Source organism: Coregonus clupeaformis, unplaced genomic scaffold (genome assembly GCF_020615455.1).
Source record: "Coregonus clupeaformis isolate EN_2021a unplaced genomic scaffold, ASM2061545v1 scaf0038, whole genome shotgun sequence".
NCBI lineage: Eukaryota > Metazoa > Chordata > Actinopteri > Salmoniformes > Salmonidae > Coregonus > Coregonus clupeaformis.
In genome coordinates this window covers 823,512-844,646 of record NW_025533493.1, presented here as the reverse complement: position 1 = coordinate 844,646, position 21,135 = coordinate 823,512, and the positions used below count along the sequence as shown (strand labels likewise).

The following is a 21,135-nucleotide window of genomic DNA, read 5'->3' as shown; positions in this document are numbered from 1 at the left end:
AGGCCCTAATCTATGGATTTCACGACTGGGCAGGGGAGCAGTCATGGGTTGGCCTGGCCCACCCACTTGAAAGCCAGGCCGACCCACTGGGGAGCCAGGCCCAGACAATCAGAATGAGTTTTTCCCTACAAAAGGGCTTTATTACAGACAGAAATACTCCTCAGCACCCCCCCTCCCTTCCCTCTTCTGACAATCCCGCAGGTGAAGAAGCCAGCTGTGGAGGTCCTGGGCTGGCATGGTTACACATGGTCTGCGGTTGTGAGGTCGGTTGGACGTACTGCCAAATTATCTAAAATGACGTTGGAGGTGGCTTATGGTAGAGAAATGAACATTCAATTCTCTGCCAACAGCTCTGGTGGACATTCCTGCAGTCAGCGTGCCAATTGCATGCTCCCTCAAAACTTGACAGCTGTGGCATTGTGTTGTGTTGTGTGACAAAACTGCACATTTTAGAGTGGCCTTTTATTGTCCCCAGCACAAGGTGCACCTGTGTAATGGTCATGCTGTTTAAAAAGCTTCTTGATATGCCACACCTGTCAGGTAGATGGATTATCTTGACAAAATATAAAATGCTCACTAACAGGGTTGTACACAAATTTGTGCAAAACATGAGAGAAATAAGCTTTTTGTGCCAATGGAAAATTTCTGGGATCTTTTATTTCAGCTTATGAAACATGGGACCAACACTTTACATGTTGCGTTTATGACTTCAAAAATGAGACGGTTAATTTTCTTTATTTGAAGATGAACTCTTTGGACATAAAGACAACTGAGCTGCTTCTTCTCTTTCCACATCCTTCTCATATCAGACACTCAGCATAACATTCATAAATTAAGAAAATTAACTGCCAATGCCTGAGGTGACTTTGCCAGCTATTTAAATCTGCAAATTCACAACATCTTTCCCATATTTAATCTAATTGAACTAACTGCAGGGTTTCTATAATTAGAAAAAATGGCAAATGGCACCCTATTCCTATAGTGCACCACTTTTGACTACAGTCCTATAGGCGCTGGTCAAAAGTAGTCACTATCTAGGGAATAGGGTGTAATTTGGAACAGAGCCAGAATCAAGTCCTTGTGTTGGTTTTTACTACAGCAGAGGAAGACACATGCACAGCATCATCCTGGGGCAAAAACAAATGGAAGAGGAGGATTTAACACAGGAGTCTTAGTATCAAACAGACATTGTGTGTATTGCTCTATTTCCTTGGTTGATTTAACTGATGAAGAGAATGACTTTCATGTAAAAATGAACAAGGAAATTATCAAAGCAATGTATTTTATGTCCATCCCATCCTCCTCACCCATAGCTTCATACCAGAGGGAAAGCATTGGGTAATGCTTGAAATGGTTCACAGTTAGGCTAGCCTACGTATATTTTTAAGGTCCATTTTTGTGCCGGACAGTATTTTGCAGTGTGCTCTCAATATGGTCTGTCTTGGATCCTTAGAATATGAATAAAATGGGGGGGGGCAACTTTAGGATTCGTAATCTGATTACTTTCAGTTACTGTTGGATTACTTTTCCCTTAAGAGGCATTATAAGAAAAAAAGGATCCACTAAACACATATGGTGTGTCATCATAGTGGTCTCTGACTTGTGGTCAGACATGCTCAGGATTACAATAGTGTTGCTGGTAAAGTAACACATTCGTTTTTTGTAATCAGATTACATGTAACTGATGTAATCCCCAACCCTGACAGTTAATGTCTAAAGCACTGGTGCAAAAATGGACATTACAGCTTTTGGACTCTTTCTGCTCAATGGAACGCAAAGTGGTGACCATATGGCTAGATCACGCCCTGCAAGCGCTCAGGGCAAACATCTCCATCTACTAGAGCGCAATTACTGAAATGGCGCATTTTGCCGAAAGCGAGTTTTGCAATGGCATAATGCATGACGATAGACGTCATTTGGTTTAAATGCCAGTTAGATGTTAAAATATAAACTATTGGGGAGAGAGACGAGAACACTACAGGACTGAAAGGATCTGCGGGCGCCCTGTCTGTGCGACAGTTTTATTTAAGAGCCTATCATTTTATAGTTTTATGGACATTCACAGTATCCCTTTAGTAGACATTTTATCAACAAGTTAGATGTATGTTTTTTAGGACGAATGTAGCCAATTTTCACACTACTAAATCCGGTGAGTGAATTATGACACTCATCTGATAGGGGGCAAGATTAAACCGAACACTGCAACCCATGCAGCAGACCTGACTGCTCTCAGTTGGAATAAAACTGCGATGTTTTTGGTAAAATCAAATTGAGGTGTGAAATAAGAAACAGTGGATTTCATTTTCATATTGTACCGAGATGAGGCGAGAGAGAAAAGGCTGCTCTATTGTAACATAATCCTTGCCCTGCGGGCGTTTGAATAGCCCAGAGCAAGAATACTTCTAACCCTCTTCTTATTTAGAGACGGACTGGCTTTCTTCTCATAAAACTCGACGGTTTCATCATATCAGAAAAGGAAAGACCCGGACAAAGACGGATATACAGCAAACGACGACCACATTTGCATAAAACAGAGATAAAATTGGAAGGGAGAAGAGATTCCTATGTCTTCTCTATCCGTGTCCTCCCAGGTAAGGACGCAATTTAATTCGTTGGTAGTTTTTTGGGGGGGAGGGAGAACCTGTAGGCTAGTCTGTCTGACAAATTGAATCTTAAAGACACAGGGACTCTCTAAAATCCTTGCGTTGGTATAGATTTCCCGGGATTATCCCCAAAATCTTCAAAACATTTGGACTCCAAACGCCAAGAAAAACGAGCCGTCAGTGGATTGTGCCATATTAATTTTTAATATTTTAGCGAAACGCAGAATGGAAGCTTCACCGGAACGCATCTGATCTCCTAAAATGTTTGAAACGGTGGGTTCAATTTATTGAGATACTGTAGTTTCTATTCGATTCTAAATGCGGTAAAGGGGTCGATGGAACTCAGACGTTCCATTGACCAGATTGGTGCACATTCAACAAATCTGATCTAACAAAGTGGATATTCGTCAAATCCGACATGATTTATGTATTGTAACAGACCCACAATGTGGTTACTTAAATCAAATTCGCTGCATAACATTTAGTAGTCCCTTTTCAGGTTTAGAAGCTAGATGCTCTCCCGTTCGAATAAACTGGTTAGCATAGCTGGCATACATATATATATATATATATTTTAAACATTTTTAAATAGGTGGAGGTAGTCCTCGTATTTAAAGGTGCTACACATAGGATTTTAAAATTATTTTGGCATTGTAATTTCAGAAAATGTCATTAATATATCTGGCGGTAATAGTGGAATGATAGTGTTTCATAGTATTATTTACCCGCCAGTGTTGTGATTGGCTGTGATATTCGCCTATTGATTTCTCCCGCTGGAGCAGCAGCTGTTGTCAAACTGGGAAAGCTGTTCTGACTTTGTGGCTGCGTTATCTAATGGTAATCCTGGTTGCTAAAATTGTACACTGACATTTTCTGAAATTACAATGCAAAAAATAAAATAAAATCCTATGTGTAGCACCTTTAACTGTAATGCAGTTGATTGGTGACTATGGCATGAACATGTGTTGGGGTTGACATCCATACAAACATTATACTCCGATTTTTACCTCAACATATTGTGAAATACACATATAAACAGTAGCCTAAACGTAGGCTAATTTTGCTGGAGAGCAATGAGGAGATTCGGATCTTTCCCCCATGGCCCTTTCCCCCACGCGTTTATGGCAATTCCATTGTTTTGGTCGAGTTCGATTTGACCTCTATACTGCATCTTGATTTAATTAATGTCTGGAATAATATGGTAAAGAATATGCAATTTCAAAATATGGGGGGAAAGTATGCAAGTGGTAAGTAAAGTACAGTCGTGATCAAAAGTTTTGACAATGACACAAATACTAATTTTCACAAAGTCTGCTGCCTCAGTTTTGATGATGGCAATTTGCATATACTCCAGAATGTCATGAAGAGTGATCAGATGAATTGCAATTAATTGCAAAGTCCCTCTTTACCATGAAAATGAACTTAATCCCCAAAAAACATTTCCACATCATTTCAGCCCTGCCACAAAAGGACCAACTGCCATCATGTCAGTGATTCTCTCGTTAACACAGGTGAGAGTGTTGACGAGGACAAGGCTGGAGATCACTCTGTCATGCTGATTGAGTTAGAATAACAGACTGGAAGCTTTAAAAGGAGGGTGGTGCTTGAAATCATTGTTCTTCCTCTGTTAACCATGGTTACCTGCAAGGAAACACGTGCCGTCATCATTGCTTTGCACAAAAAGGGCTTCACAGGCAAGGATATTGCTGCTAGTAAGATTGCACCTAAATCAACCATTTATCGGATCATCAAGAACTTCAAGGAGAGAGGTTCAATTGTTGTGAAGAAGGCGTCAGTGCGCCCAAGAAAGTCCAGCTGCGGGATCAGGGTACCACCAGTGCAGAGCTTGCTCAGGAATGGCAGCAGGCAGGTGTGAGTGCATCTGCACGCACAGTGAGGTGAAGACTTTTGGAGGATGGCCTGGTGTCAAGAAGGGCAGCAAAGAAGCCACTTCTCTCCAGGAAAAACATCAGGGACAGACTGATATTCTGCAAAAGGTACAGGGATTGGACTGCTGAGGACTGGGGTAAAGTCATTTTCTCTGATGAATCCCCTTTCCGATTGTTTGGGGCATCCAGAAAACACCTTGTCCGGAGAAGACAAGGTGAGCGCTACCATCAGTCCTGTGTCATGCCAACAGTAAAGCATCCTGAGACCATTCATGTGTGGGGTTGCTTCTCAGGCAAGGGAGTGGGCTCACTCTCAATTCTGCCTAAGAACACAGCAATGAATAAAGAATGGTACCAACACATCCTCCGAGAGCAACTTCTCCCAACCATCCAAGAACAGTTTGGTGACGACCAATGCCTTTTCCAGCATGATGGAGCACCTTGCCATAAGGCAAAAGTGATAACTAAGTGGCTCGGCGAACAAAACATCGACATTTTGGGTCCATGGCCAGGAAACTCCCCAGACCTTAATCCCATTGAGAACTTGTGGTCGATCCTCAAGAGGCGGGTGGACAAACAAAAACCCACAAATTCTGACAAACTCCAAGCATTGATTATGCAAGAATGGGCTGCCATCAGTCAGAATGTGGCCCATAAGTTAATTGACAGCATGCCAGGGCGGATTGCAGAGGTTTTGAAAAAGAAGGGTCAACACTGCAAATATTGACTCTTTGCATAAACTGAATGTAATTGTCAATAAAAGCCTTTGACACTTATGGAATGCTTGTAATTATTCTTCAGTAAACCATAGTAACATCTGACAAAAATATCTCATAACACTGAAGCAGCGAACTTTGTGAAGACCAATACTTGTGTCATTCTCAAAACCTTTGACCACGACTGTAGAATCTCTGCAATCATTTTTTTTCTCTTGGTTTTATAACCTGAAATGTGTTTTAAAAATACATTAATAATTGGATTTCGTAAAATACTGGTTTCTGACTATGCAGAGGAGGCAACACCCAGGAAATATAGTGAGGACTCTGTGTGCTCTGCTCAGCAGCCCCGGGCATCTTGCCCCTGGCAAAACTCTGAATGAAGTTCACCTCCTGTTCACCTTTTTATGGTTCAAAGAACCTCTTTACAATGGAGAGACCTGGTGGGGGATGGTTGGTTGGTTTAATTAATCCAGAAGCTGCACTTGCCCAGTTCCCTGGGGTCATGAACACCCTCTGTTCACCCAATGTGGGCAACTTCAACTACTGTCTGCAGCTTATGAATATTGTATTCATGTTAATTGGGGAACGTTGAGGCTTATGTATCTTTCAAACAATTTGATTGGCTGCGAGCCAGAGTCTACACTACTGTATACTCTTACACCTAATTTGCTATCGCTTCATGTCATTACACAATCAGTAGCCTAACTTTAATGAAAAGTAGACATCACACTACTTTTCACTTTACTCATCTCAGGGCAGCTACAGTACACACTTCTATAACAAATACTATCTGTTTCCATGTGTTCCTGTAGGAGGGAAGGAGCATGTCCAGGATGTCCATGAGTCGTTCTCCAGTTTCTCCAATGAATGCCCAGGGCATCCCATCACCGGCCCAGCTGACTAAAGCCAACGCCCCGGTCCACATCGATGTGGGAGGACACATGTACACCAGCAGTCTGGGTACTCTCACCAAATACCCAGAGTCTAGGTAAGGGTATAAGGCCATGAAGCATAGTACCACCATGACAATGTGAATAATTTCCTCATGGAATATAATTCAATACTAACTTTTATCCTATGGAAAAAATGTCAGCTTCATGGATAGGTCTACTGACTGTGCATTATGACTGATACATTTTTCAATTACTTCTAGAAATCCACATAGCATCATGTTGAAACACAAGCAGCTTGGTATCCATGATAATTGGTTTGAGAGCAAGCAAATACAGAGAGAGAGAGCAGAGAGAGAAAAGAAAAGGCTCGATTTTAATTGCTTTTTTGGAAGACCGAGAGGGTGGAGAAGGCAGAGAGAAGGCTGAGCTGCCTGGAGATGTGAGGTGAGACTTCTGCTGGAAGAGTAGAGGACCACCTCAGGCAGAGAGGAGAATAATGTTGAGTACTGTGCAGTTGGCATCGATTTCTAGAGAGCGCGAGAGAGAGTGTTGTATTCAACCCAGTATGAGTACGTGATTCAGAAGACGTAGTAGACCCAATTTATTTTCTGTTCTAAAATAAACTTTGTCGCCCACTTCCTGCGTAAAATGTAGGCCTACATGACATACATCACTCTCAAGGAATGATCAGCTACACTAGAAACAATTTTTACAGTTCACTAAACATACTTCAAGTACTACTTGATTCATAGTATGAATCTAGAGCTCTCAACCATTCTTTCTCTGTTCTCCAGAATCAGTCGTCTGTTTAATGGAACAGAGCCCATTGTACTGGACAGCTTGAAGCAGCACTACTTCATCGACAGGGATGGAGATATATTCAGATACATCCTCAGCTTCCTCAGGACCTGCAAACTACTGCTCCCAGAGGACTTCAAGGTACAGGACACACTCCAGGAGGACAGCACTTTTCCAAAATAGCTCACAACTCACCAATAAAGTCAAATAGGCCTAATACATTACCTTACTTCTCACCCGAGCATAGTTCAACCAAACCACCTTTGTTACTTATGCATAAACCTGCCTGAGGCATGAAGACTTGTTTTATTTCTGAGCTAATGCCTAGGCTAACACAGTCTCTTAACCAGATAGTACACCTCATTTCCCAACCTTTTTTTACACATACAAACTTATACCCATTTCAGACAGCAGATGTGGTATTTTACCTGTAAAAATATAAGGCAATATTTATATGACCCCCTTTCAAACAGCCCCTTATTTACCACTTATTGGCAGGTATACCCCTTTTAATAATACAGTGTATTCAGAAAGTATTCAGACCCCTTGATTTTTTTCCAAATTGTTACTTTACAGCCTTATTCCAAAATGGATTAAATAGTTTTTTTTACTAATGAATCTAAACAAATGACAAAGCAAAAACAGGTTTTTAGTTTTTTTTGCAAAAAACTGATATCACATTTAAGTAAGTATTCAGACACTTTACTCAGTACTTTGTTGAAGCACCTTTGGCAGCGATTACAGCCTTGAGTCTTCTTGGGTATGACGCTACAAGCTTGGCACACCTGTATTTGGGGAGTTTCTCCCATTCTTCTCTGCAGATCTTCTCAAGCTCTGTCAGGTTGGTTGGGGAGCATGGCTGCACAGCTATTTTCAGGTCTCTCCAGAGATGTTCGATTGGGTTCAAGTCCGGGCTCTGGCTGGGCCACTCAAAGACATTCAGAGACTTGTCCCGAAGCCTCTCCTGTGTTGTCTTGGCTGTGTGCTTAGGGTCGTTGTCCTGTTGGAAGGTGAACCTTCGCCCCAGTCTGAGGTCCTGAGCACTCTGGAGCAGGTTTTCATCAAGGATCTCTCTACTTTCCTCCGTTCATCTTTCCCTCGATCCTGACTAGTCTCCCAGTCCCTGCCCCTGAAAAACATCCCCACAGCATGATGCTGCCACCACCATGCTTCACCGTAGGGATGGTGCCAGGTTTCCTCCAGACGTGACGCTTGGCATTCAGGCCAAAGAGTTCAATCTTGGTTTCATCAGACCAGATAATCTTGTTTCTCATGGTCTGAGTCCTTCAGGTGCCTTTTGGCAAACTCCAAGCGGGCTGTCATGTGCCTTTTTACTGAGTAGTGGCTTCCATCTGGCCACTCTACCATAAAGGCCTGATTGGTGGAGTGCTGCAGAGATGGTTGTCCTTCTGGAAGGTTCTCCCATCTCCACAGAGGAGCTCTGGAGCTCTGTCGACCTCATTACTTTTACGTTTTTGCTCTGACATGCACTGTCAACTGTGGGACCTTATATAGACAGGTGTGTGCCTTTTCCAAATCATGTCCAATCTGTTTAATTGACCACAGGTGGACTCCAATCAAGTTGTAGAAACATCTCAAGGATGATCAATGGAAACAGGATGCACCTGAGCTCAATTTTGAGTCTCATAGCAAAGGGTCTGAATACTTATGTAAATAAGGTATTTGTTTTTAATTTTTAATAAATTTGCAAACACTTCTAAAAACCTCTTAACTTTGTCATTATGGGGTATTGTGTGTAGAGTGAAGAGAAAAAATATTTAATACATTTTAGAATAAGACTGTAAAGTAACAATTTGTAAGTCGCTCTGGATAAGAGCGTCTGCTAAATGACGTAAATGTAACAAAATGTGGAAAAAGGGAAGGGGTCTGAATACTTTCTGAATGCACTGTATCAGTGGGTTAATGGCAAATTAGAAGGGGGGGGGGGTGTTGTTAAACCATGGGGGCTGTTTGCAGTTCAAATTAGGGAGGTGTTAAAAAATGGAATCATTCATGAATTTACCTGCAAAAAGCAGAGAACCATTCACACAAACCCAATACCTGTAGGGATGGTGCACGAATCATGACTAGGTCTTTAGGTGGCTTTTATTTCTACATGTTTTTTTTACCCCCTACCCATTTCAGATTTACAAAAAAGCTGCTATAAAAATGCAGGCATGGTAAATTAGTGGGTTTTGGTCTGTGTATGAAAGGGATAATAGTATCTCTCACAGTGATTTCAGGATGGTTATGCAAACCTGAACATGACCGTAAAGTCATACAAATTATCCTGCAGTACCCAGAAACACATTGTTATCTTCATAGTGTACCACTATAAGCACTCAGTGTGTGTAAACTGTGCAGGATTCGAACACATTAATCAGTTCTCCATTACGCCTTGGGCTCCTACATGGGTCAATTCTGCATGGCTGGAAGTAGGGACATTATGTTTTGCTAAATTGATGTGTGAGGAGGTTGTGTGTGTGTGTGTGTGGTGTATGAGAGTGTGTGCATATGTGTGTGTATCCCTCTCTGTCATTCTTGTAGCTGTGTCATTCTGTCCTTTGCACAGGATGACTAAAGTGCCCTGCAGATAGAGCCCTCTTTTATAAAACACATCTATCCCTCGCTTCAAGCCTATGAAGGGAGGGGAGCTAAGGAGGCAGGCTTTGATACAGAGAGGAGCCTGAGGGGGTAGCAGCTCTGTGTCTGCCTGTTGTCAGAAGCAGTATGGAGCAAGGGCAGCTCTCGCGGTTTCACACCCAGTAATTATAAACAGAAGTTTCTGCTGTGTGTGTGTGTGTATGTGCTGCAATAGTTTCATAATATTGGGCATGCAAGGGGAAGATACAGGGGAGAGTGAGATGTACAGACATGTCTTCCCTTACAAAAGAAGATTGCCGTTAGAGTGCAGTATAACTGCAGTATGTTGCAAATACTGAGTCCAAAATACCAGTTGACTGCAGTTACTGCACTTTTACAGCAGTTTTAAAACTGCAATCTTTTTTTTTGTGTAGAGGTAAACATTTGGTATTAATAAATCCATCACATTCATTCAACAGAAGTAAATACTTATGTACTGCATCTGAATGCAATTTGTATGAGTTGTAATTGTTGTATTAATTTCCGTTTATTTGTGTGTGTCCCAGGGTTTCCGTTAGGAAAATGTGTTGCCGAACATTTGACCGGCAACATTTGAATTTACCGGACTCATATGCATAGGGCGCTTAACCTGATTAGGGCGTCCACCCACGTTGCTCTGAATAACAGAAATCACATTTAAAATATGGTAATTCATATTAACAGAACATGCAAGTCGAGGATGCAACGATGTGCACTTTGAACATGTTAGAATAACTGTCCACATGTACTTCTCCTCAGCCAACACAACGAGTAACGAACAGAAAAATCACTAGCCTATGTCAATCTACTATAGTAGAAAAGTTTAGGCTACCTATCTTTGGTCAGCTGGTCGATAAATTAATATCCTATTCTAAACACTGTGGGCCAGTTGTGGGAAGATGGATCCCAAATTCATACAACCAGTAGGCCTATGCTACATTTAAAAAGCAATGAGTCTGATGCTACAGATCAGAACATTAAGCTTAAAATGTTGTTGAACTATTATTTGTACACATTATAAGCGCAGCAATGCGCACAAGGCAGTAGGCTACGAACGAATGTTCGTTCTATAACGCAATTAGCGGGAAAACACCTTTTTGACAAAAGGGCACTGTATATGTGAGCAGTTTCATGTGACAGAGTTGAAAATATCTGTTAGAAATTTAGAACGAGGGGATCTAATAGGATACTTTGAAGCAAGGTAAGACATGCCTCAATTGTTTGAAAACTGAACGTTTTAATACATATAAGTATATGTTTTCAAAATGCATACTGCCTCCAGCTCATTGCAAAGAGGTGTGTGACGCACTGATGAAGCCTGCCTTCCGTTGCTGGTTGATGCCGCGTTCAAAACAACTGGGAATGCGTACATCTGAGAAAAAACAAGCTCAGACTGGGAAAAATCGTTTTGAACGGTCATCCAACTCGGACAATTGGGCTAAGGGGTACAATATCACATTACACAAGGACCTTAAAGGGCATACACACATTTATAATTCTAACAGCTTTTTTGTTGGTAGAGTGTTACATTGATAAAAAATATAGTTCAATTTCTTTTGTAAGGTAGAAGATGTGTTTTGTTTGTACATTTTACATTTCTGAATATGACATTTGGCCAAAAGAATAAGGAAATTAATTACATAAAATTGCTTCAACTTATTTCTATTGTAGGTAAAGAATCCAAGCAGTACATCTCTCCATAATAGTGTAAAATCTTCATAAATGTGTTCAATTATACATCTGCTGATGTCTTGCCACAGATTCCTTACATGAATACAATGCCAAAAAAGATGCAACACCGTTTCTGGGTGGTCATTACAAAAGGTACAATTTGAATGTATGTTTTTATTTTAAACTTCTTCATATAGTGGTTGGCAGGATCATTTTTATGAATAATTTAAAAAGAAACTTCCTTAATTTTGTTAAGTATGTGTGTGGCAACATCCAACTTTTCCCCCAACAGATATTGTCAATAAAAACATTACAAAAAGGATTTCTTCTAGAGCTCCAACTTCCCGATCTGAAGATCACTGACGTCATGAGTTCCCAATTATCTTGAAAGTAGCACAAGATGCTGTAGCAGCAGCTCCTGCACTGTCTGACCGATTTTCTGCTCACAGGCTCTGTATCTGTGTACTGTACGCGTGTGATAAGATACATAACGAATATATTGTACACAGACGCCAATTTAATTCCACGAAATTATGCAAATTAACCTATAGCCCGATAAGCATGACCAGTCAATGTTTCCATTGACTGGTATTTCCATCAATGAATTTTTGTAATCTTCTCCTGGACAATTGGTGGCGCCAATTGTATTTATCCGACAAAAAACAGCTATTACCAGCTAATGGAAACCCTGGTGTGTCCATGCATTCATTTGTGTTTGTGTACGCATTCTTGCGTATGTGTGTTCTTCTGGGTATACAGTGGGGAAAAAAAGTATTTAGTCAGCCACCAATTGTGCAAGTTCTCCCACTTAAAAAGATGAGAGAGGCCTGTAATTTTCATCATAGGTACACGTCAACTATGACAGACAAAATGAGAAAAAAACATCCAGAAAATCACATTGTAGAATTTTTTATGAATTTCTTTGCAAATTATGGTGGAAAATAAGTATTTGGTCACCTACAAACAAGCAAGATTTCTGGCTCTCACAGACCTGTAACTTCTTCTTTAAGAGGCTCCTCTGTCCTCCACTCGTTACCTGTATTAATGGCACCTGTTTGAACTTGTTATCAGTATAAAAGACACCTGTCCACAACCTCAAACAGTCACACTTCAAACTCCACTATGGCCAAGACCAAAGAGCTGTCAAAGGACACCAGAAACAAAATAGTAGACCTGCACCAGGCTGGGAAGACTGAATCTGCAATAGGTAAGCAGCTTGGTTTGAAGAAATCAACTGTGGGAGCAATTATTAGGAAATGGAAGACATACAAGACCACTGATAATCTCCCTCGATCAGGGGCTCCACGCAAGATCTCACCCTGTGGGGTCAAAATGATCACAAGAACGGTGAGCAAAAATCCCAGAACCACACGGGGGGACCTAGTGAATGACCTGCAGAGAGCTGGGACCAAAGTAACAAAGCCTACCATCAGTAACACACTACGCCACCAGGGACTCAAATCCTGCAGTGCCAGACGTGTCCCCCTGCTTAAGCCAGTACATGTCCAGGCCCGTCTGAAGTTTGCTAGAGTGAATTTGGATGATCCAGAAGAGGATTGGGAGAATGTCATATGGTCAGATGAAACCAAAATATAACTTTTTGGTAAAAACTCAACTCGTCGTGTTTGGAGGACAAATAATGCTAGGTTGCATCCAAAGAACACCATACCTACTGTGAAGCATGGGGATGGAAACATCATGCTTTGGGGCTGTTTTTCTGCAAAGGGACCAGGACGACTGATCCGTGTAAAGGAAATAATGAATGGGGCCATGTATCGTGAGATTTTGAGTGAAAACCTCCTTCCATCAGCAAGGGCATTGAAGATGAAACGTGGCTGGGTCTTTCAGCATGACAATGATCCCAAACACACCGCCCGGGCAATGAAGGAGTGGCTTCGTAAGAAGCATTTCAAGGTCCTGGAGTGGCCTAGCCAGTCTCCAGATCTCAACCCCATAGAAAATCTTTGGAGGGAGTTGAAAGTCCGTGTTGCCCAGCGACAGCCCCAAAACATCACTGCTCTAGAGGAGATCTGCATGGAGCAATGGGCCAAAATACCAGCAACAGTGTGTGAAAACCTTGTGAAGACATACAGAAAACATTTTACCTGTGTCATTGCCAACAAAGGGTATATAACAAAGTATTGAGAAACTTTTGTTATTGACCAAATACTTATTTTCCACCATAATTTGCAAATAAATTCATAAAAAATCCTACAATGTGATTTTCTGGATTTTTTTCCTCATTTTGTCTGTCATAGTTGACGTGTACCTATGATGAAAATTACAGGCCTCATCTTTTTAAGTGGGAGAACTTGCACAATTGGTGGCTGACTAAATACTTTTTTTCCCCACTGTATATCCTTGCTTATGTGTTTCTACTATGACAGGACTTTCCCCAGCTATACGAGGAGGCTCGCTACTACCAGCTGACACCCATGGTCCGCGAGCTGGAGCGCTGGCAGACGGAGCAGGAGGGCCAGAAGAGACTGCCCTGCGAGTGCCTGGTGGTCCGAGTGACCCCTGACCTGGGGGAGAGGATCGCCCTCAGCGGGGGGAAGGTGCTCATCGAGGAGATCTTCCCCGAGACTGGAGACGTCATGTGTAACTCTGTGAACGCCGGCTGGAACCAGGACCCCACGCATGTTATTAGATTCCTGCTCAACGGCTACTGCAGGCTCAACTCAGTTCAGGTACAGACGGTGATATAGTTGTAGTTCTATAGGACAATTCTGTTCTGATGTGGATTCAGGTGAATGCCACTGAGGATACCAAAGATTAGGAATAACTTCCTAATATTGAGTTGCACCCTCCACCTTTTGCCTTCGGAACAGCCTCAATTTGTCGGGGCATGGGACTCTACAAGGTGTCGAAAGCGTTCCACAGGGATGCTGGCCCATGTTGACTCCAATGCTTCCAATAGTTGGCTGGATGTCCTTTGGGTGGTGGACCATTCTTGATACACACGGGAAACTGTTGAGCGTGAAAAACCCAGCAGTGTTGAAGTTCTTGACACAAAACCGGTGTTCCTGGCACCTACTACCGTACCCCGTTCAAAGGCACTTACATATTTTTTGTCTTGCCCATTCACCCTCTGAATGGCACACATACACAATCCATGTCTCAATTGTCTCAAGGCTTAAAAATCCTTTAACCAGTCTCCTCCCCTTCATCTAGGCTGATTGAAGTGAATTTAACAAGTTACATCAATAAGGGATCATAGCTTTCCCCTGCTTTCACCTAGTCAGTCTTAATGTTTTGTGTACACTGCAGAGCAGATGAGGTCATCCAGTAATGCTGAAGACTCAAAGTAAACTAACATGACAGACAGACTCACTAAAGTTACTTTGTAAACCCCGTTTTTAATTCTTAAGTTCTTCTTAATAGGCTCAACTCAGTGCAGATGCAGTGATGTAGTTATAGGTCAACTCTGTTCTTATGTGGCTCATGGTCAACTCTGTTATACATACTTTTGGTCATGTAGTGTATGTGGACACCTGCTCGTCGAACATCTCATTCCAAAATCATGGGCAATGATATGGAGTTGGTCCACCTTTTGCTGCTATGACTTGTTGGAAAGGTGGCGTCATATGACTGCCATGTTGAAAGTCACTGAGCTCTTCAGTAAGGCCATTCTACTGCCAATGTTTGTCTATGGAGATTGCATGGTGGTGTGCTCTATTTTATACACCTGTCAGCAACGGGTGTGGCTGAAATGGCAGCATCCACTAATTTGAAGGAGTGTACAAATTTTTTGTATATATAGTGTTTAAGGAAGAGGGTATAACAATAGCGTACTCGGCACTATAACTTATGTCAAATGTCTAAAGCCCCTGTCTGTCTGTCTGTCCTGCAGGTTCTGGAGAGGTTGTTCCAGAAGGGATTCAGCGTGACGGCGTCATGTGGCGGCGGAGTTGACTCCTCCCAGTTCAGCGAGTACGTCCTGTGTCGCAAGCTCTACAGGGGTCAGTCCATCGGCACCACCACCACCATCCACATCAAACAGGAGCCTCTGGACTAGGTTGGGAGGAACAGAGGGATCCGTGAGAGATATCCAACACGTCCGGTGCTCATTTTCGAGTCCTATCTACACAACTTTAACAGTGAAAAACACACAAGGACTCTTCATGCTTGGGAATATCATGTGCCAGTGGCAATGTAGACTGGACAAGCAAGATGTGAGAAGGTTGTGATTCTCTATTTCATAGACACTACAGGGATCCTCTGAAACTAGTCTGTCCGAGGTGAGCTCATTAGCTCTGTTTGTATGGAACTCTTACGGCTGCCATTTCAACGGTCAGTCACCTCTGGGCTGTTGACAACTAGTAATATGGTGCTCAGATCCAGCTTAGGTTTAACTGGGGACTCTGTTCAAGCCTGAGGATGGGTCTACTGGTATGACAGATGACCTCCGCTTCAGAGACATTATGGCTGCGTTTACACAGGCAGCCCAATTCTGATCTTTTGTCCAATGATTGGCATGTCCTGCCCTGCCACAGGAAGAACAGAACATGTCTGTATTTGCCTAATTTCTTGACTTCCTACCCAAGACACTGGTCAGTCTGAATATGTCATATACTGTAATGTGTAGGTATTTGTTCAATGAAATGTCAAATGGACAATTTGGTGTTTCCAATTTCTATATATAAACTCAGCAAAAAAAGAAACGTCCCTTTTTCAGGACCCTGTCTTTCAAAGATAATTAGTAAAAATCCGAATAACTTCACAGATCTTCATTGTAAAGGGTTTAAACACTGTTTCCCATGCTTGTTCAATGAACCATAAACAATTAATGAACATGCACCTGTGGAACGGTCGTTAAGACACTAACAGCTTACAGACGGTAGGCAATTAAGGTCACAGTTATGAAAACTAGGACACTAAAGAGGCCTTTCTACTGACTCAGAAAAACACCAAAAGAAAGATGCCCAGGGTCCCTGCTCATCTGCGTGAACGTGCCTTAGGCATGCTGCAAGGAGGCATGAGGACTGCAGATGTGGCCAGGGCAATAAATTGCAATGTCCGTACTGTGAGACGCGCTACAGGGAGACAGGACGGACAGCTGATCGTCCTCGCAGTGGCAGACCACGTGTAACAACACCTGCACAGGATCGGTACATCCGAACATGACACCTGCGGGACAGGTACAGGATGGCAACAACTGCCCGAGTTACACCAGGAACGCACAATCCCTCCATCAGTGCTCAGACTGTCCGCAATAGGCTGAGAGAGGCTGGACTGAGGGCTTGTAGGTGATGTCCTCACCAGACATCACCGGCAACAACGTCGCCTATGGGCACAAACCCACTGTTGCTGGACCAGACAGGACTTTCAAAAAGTGCTCTTCAATGACGAGTCGCGGTTTTGTCTCACCAGGGGTGATGGTCGGATTCGCGTTTAACGTCGAAGGAATGAGCGTTACACCGAGGCCTGTACTCTGAAGCGGGATCAATTTGGAGGTGGAGGGTCTATCATGGTCTGGGGCGGTGTGTCACAGCATCATCGGACTGAGCATGTTGTCATTGCAGGCAATCTCAACGCTGTGCGTTACAGGGAAGACATCCTCCTCCCTCATGTGGTACCCTTCCTGCAGGCTCATCCTGACATGACCCTCCAGCATGACAATGCCACCAGCCATACTGCTCGTTCTGTGCATGATTTCCTGCAAGACAGGAATGTCAGTGTTCTGCCATGGCCAGCGAAGAGCCCGGATCTCAATCCCATTGGGACCTGTTGGATCGGAGGGTGAGGGCTAGGGCCATTCCCCCCAGAAATGTCTGGGAACTTGCAGGTGCCTTGGTGGAAGAGTGGGGTAACATCTCACAGCAAGAACTGGCAAATCTGGTGCAGTCCATGAGGAGATGCACAGCAGTACTTAATGCAGCTGGTGGCCACACCAGATACTGACTGTTACCCCCCCAGGGACACATTATTCAATTTCTGTTAGTCACATTTCTGTGGAACTTGTTCAGTTTATGTCTGTTGTTGAATCTTGTTATGTTCATACAAATATTTACACATGTTAAGTTTGCTGAAAATAAATGCAGTTGACAGTGAGAGGACGTTACTTTTTTTGCTGAGTTTATATAAATACAGTACCAGTCAAAAGTTTGGACACACCTACTCATTCAAGGGTTTTTCTTTATTTTTTACTATTTTCTACTTTGTAGAATAATAGTTTAGACAAACTATGAAATAACACATATGGAATCATAGTAACCAAAGTGTTAAACAAATCAAAATATATTTTATATTTGAGATTCTTCAAATAGCCACCCTTTGCCTTGATGACAGCTTTGTACACTCTTGGCATTCCCTCAACCAGCTTCACCTGGAATGCTTTTCCAACAGTCTTGAAGGAGTTCCGACATATAATGAGCACTTGTTGGCTGCTTTTCCTTCACTCTGCGGTCCGACTCATCCCAAACCATCTCAATTGGGTGAAGGTCAGGGGATTGTGGAGGCCAGGTCATCTGATGCAGCACTCCATCACTCTCCTTCTTGGTAAAATAACCCTTACACAGCCTGGAGGTGTGTTGGGTCATTGTCCTGTTGAAAAACAAATGATAGTCCCACTAAGCCCAAACCAGATGGGATGGCGTATCACTGCTGTGGTAGCCATGCTGGTTAAGTGTGCCTTGAATTCTAAATAACTCACTGACAGTGTCACCAGCAAAGCACCCCCACACCATATTACATTTTAGTCATTTAGCAGACACTCTTATCCAGAGCGACTTACAGTTAGTGAATACATTTTTTTTTTTTTATACTGCCCCCCCGTGGGAATCAAACCCACAACCCTGGCGTTGCAAACGCCATGCTCTATCAACTGAGCTACATCCCTGCCGGCCATTCCCTCCCCTACCCTGAGCCAATTGTGCACCGCCCATGAGTCTCCCGGTCGCGGCCGGCTGTGACAGAGCCTGGATTCGAACCAGGATCTCTAGTGGCACAGTTAGCACTGCGATGCAGTGCCTTAGACCACTGCGCCACTCAGGAGTACATATAACCCATATAACACCTCCTCCTCTATGCTTTACGGTGGGAAATACACATGCGGAGATGATCCGTTCACTCATACCGCGTCTCACAAAGACACGGAGGTTTGAACCAAAAATCTCAAATTTGCACTCCAGACCAAAGGACACATTTCCACGGGTCTAATGTCCATTGCTCGTGTTTCTTGGCCCAAGCAGGTCTCTTCTTATTGGTGTCCTTTAGTAGTGGGTTCTTTGCAGCAATTCGACCATGAAGGCCTGATTCACACAGTCTCCTATGAACAGTTGATGTTGAGATGTGTCTGTTACTTGAACTCTGTGAAGCATTTATTTGGGCTGCAATTTCTGAGGCTGGTAACTCTAATGAACTTATCCTCTGCAGCAGAGGTAACTCTGGGTCTTCCATTCCTGTGGCGGTCCTCATGAGAGCCAGTTTCATCATAGCGCTTGATGGTTTTTGCGACTGCACTTGTTCAACGTTCTTGAAATGTTCCGTATTGACTGAACTTCATGTCTTAAAGTAATAATTTGTCTTTGCTTATTTGAGCTGTTCTTGCCATAATATGGACTTGGTCTTTTACCAAATAGGGCTGTCTTCTGTATACCTTGTCACAACACAACTGATTGTCTCAAACGCATTAAGAAGGAAAGAAATTCCACAAATTAACTTTTAAGAAGGCACACCTGTTAATTGAAATGCATTATTACCTCATGAAGCTGGTTGAGAGAATGCCAAGAGTGTGCAAAGCTGTCATCAAGGCAATGGGTGGCTATTTTAAGAATCTAAAATATATTTTGATTTGTGTAACACTTTTTTGGTTACTACATGATTCCATATGTGTTATTTCATAGTTTTGATGTCTTCACTATTATTCTATAAAGTTAAAACATTTAAAATAAAGAAAAATAATTGAATGAGTAGCTGTGTCCAAACCTTTGACTGGCAGTGTATGTGTGTGTATATATATATATATATATACAGTGAGGGAAAAAAGTATTTGATCCCCTGCTGATTTTGTACGTTTGCCCACTGACAAAGAAATGATCAGTCTATAATTTTAATGGTAGGTTTATTTGAAAAGTGAGAGACAGAATAACAACAAAAAAATCCAGAAAAACACATGTCAAAAATGTGCAATTGCCTTGGCCGTGTGTTTTGGGTCATTGTCATGCTGGAATACCCAGCCACGACCCATTTTCAATGCCCTGGCTGAGGGAAGGAGGTTCTCACCCAAGATTTGACGGTACATGGCCCCGTCCATCGTCCCTTTGATGCGGTGAAGTTGTCCTGTCCCCTTAGCAGAAAATCACCCCCAAAGCATAATGTATCCACCTCCATGTTTGATGGTGGGGATGGTGTTCTTGGGGTCATAGGCAGCATTCCTCCTCCTCCAAACACGGCGAGTTGAGTTGATGCCAAAGAGCTCGATTTGGGTCTCATCTGACCACAACACGTTCACCCAGTTCTCCTCTGAATCATTCAGATGTTCATTGGCAAACTTCAGACGACCCTGTATATGTGCTTTCTTGAGCAGGGGGTCCTTGCGGGCGCTGCAGGATTTCAGTCCTTCAGGGCGTAGTGTGTTACCAATTTGGAAAGTATTCAGACACCTTGACCTTTTCCACATTTTGTTATGTTAGCCTTATTCTAAAATGTATAAAAAATAAATATATATAAAATAAAAATAAATCAGCATTCTACACACAATACCCCATTTAGACATTTTTGCACATTTATTAAAAGTATTCAGACCCTTTGCTATGAGACTCGAAATTGAGCTCAGGTGCATCCTGTTTCCATTGATCATCCTTGAGATGTTTCAACACCTGTGGTAAATTCAATTGATTCAATTGATTGGACATGATTTGGAAAGGCACACACCTGTCTATATAAGGTCCCACAGTTGACAGTGCATGTCAGAGCAAAAACGTAAATGTAATGAGGTCGAAGGAATTGTCCGTAAAGCTCCGAGACAGGCTTGTGTCGAGGCACAGATCGGTGGAAGGGTACCAAAAAAATTCTGCAGCATTTAAGGTCCCCAAGAACACAGTGGCCTCCATCATTCTTAAATGGAAGAAGTTTGGAACCACCAAGACTCTTCCTAGAGCTGGCCGCCCGGCCAAACTGAGCAATCGGGGGAGAAGGGTCTTGGTCAGGGAAGTGACCAAGAACCTGATGATCACTCTGACAGAGCTCTAGAGTTCCTCTGTGGAGATGGGAGAACCTTCCAGAAGGACAACAATCTCTGCAGCACTCCACCAATCAGGCCTTTATGGTAGAGTGGCCAGACGGAAGCCACTCCTCAGTAAAAGGCACATGACAGCCCGCTTGGAGTTTGCCAAAAGGCACATAAAGACTCTCAGACCATGAGAAACAAGATTCTCTGGTCTGACGAAACCAAGATTGAACTCTTTGGCCTGAATGCCAAGCGTCACGTCTGGAGGAAACCTGACACCATCCCTACGGTGAAGCATGGTGGTGGCAGCATCATGCTGTGTGTAAGTTTTTCAGTGGCAGGGACTGGGAGACTAGTCAGGATTGAGGCAAAGATTAACAGAGCAAAGTACAGAGAGATCCTTGATGAAAACCTGCTCCAGAGCGCTCAGGACCTCAGACTGGGGCGAAGGTTCACCTTCCAACAGGACAACGACCCTAAGCACACAGCCAAGACAACTATAGGAGTGACTTCGGGACAAGTCTCTGAATATCCTTGAGTGGCCCAGCCAGAGCCCGGACTTGAACCTGATCGCACTTCTCTGGAGAGACCTGAAAGTAGCTGTGCAGCAATGCTCCCCATCCAACCTGACAGAGCTTAAGAGGATCTGCAGAGAAGAATGGGAGAAACTCCCCAAATACAAGTGTGCCAAGCTTGTAGCGTCATACCCAAGAAGACTCAAGGCTGTAATCACTGCCAAAGGTGCTTCAACTAAGTACTGAGTAAAGG

The 21,135-nt window shown here is 42.9% G+C and overlaps 1 protein-coding gene across 2 annotated transcripts; it reads left to right on the top strand.

Annotated features, from left to right (window-relative positions):
- The first annotated feature begins 1,971 nt into the window (after window positions 1–1,971).
- On the top strand, window positions 1,972–15,883 carry LOC121576884 (BTB/POZ domain-containing protein kctd15-like). 2 transcript variants are annotated; one of them, XM_041890431.2, is made up of 5 exons: window positions 1,972–2,591; window positions 6,024–6,199; window positions 6,899–7,043; window positions 13,583–13,885; window positions 15,049–15,883. In XM_041890431.2, the coding sequence occupies exons 1-5, from the start codon at window positions 2,565–2,567 to the stop codon at window positions 15,211–15,213; spliced, it is 816 nt and encodes a 271-aa protein (XP_041746365.2). In that variant the 5' UTR covers window positions 1,972–2,564; the 3' UTR covers window positions 15,214–15,883. The 2 variants fall into 2 exon arrangements, with proteins under 2 accessions (XP_041746365.2, XP_041746366.2); XM_041890432.2 differs by lacking the exon at window positions 1,972–2,591 and adding an exon at window positions 2,647–2,876.
- Window positions 15,884–21,135: the final 5,252 nt, after the last annotated feature.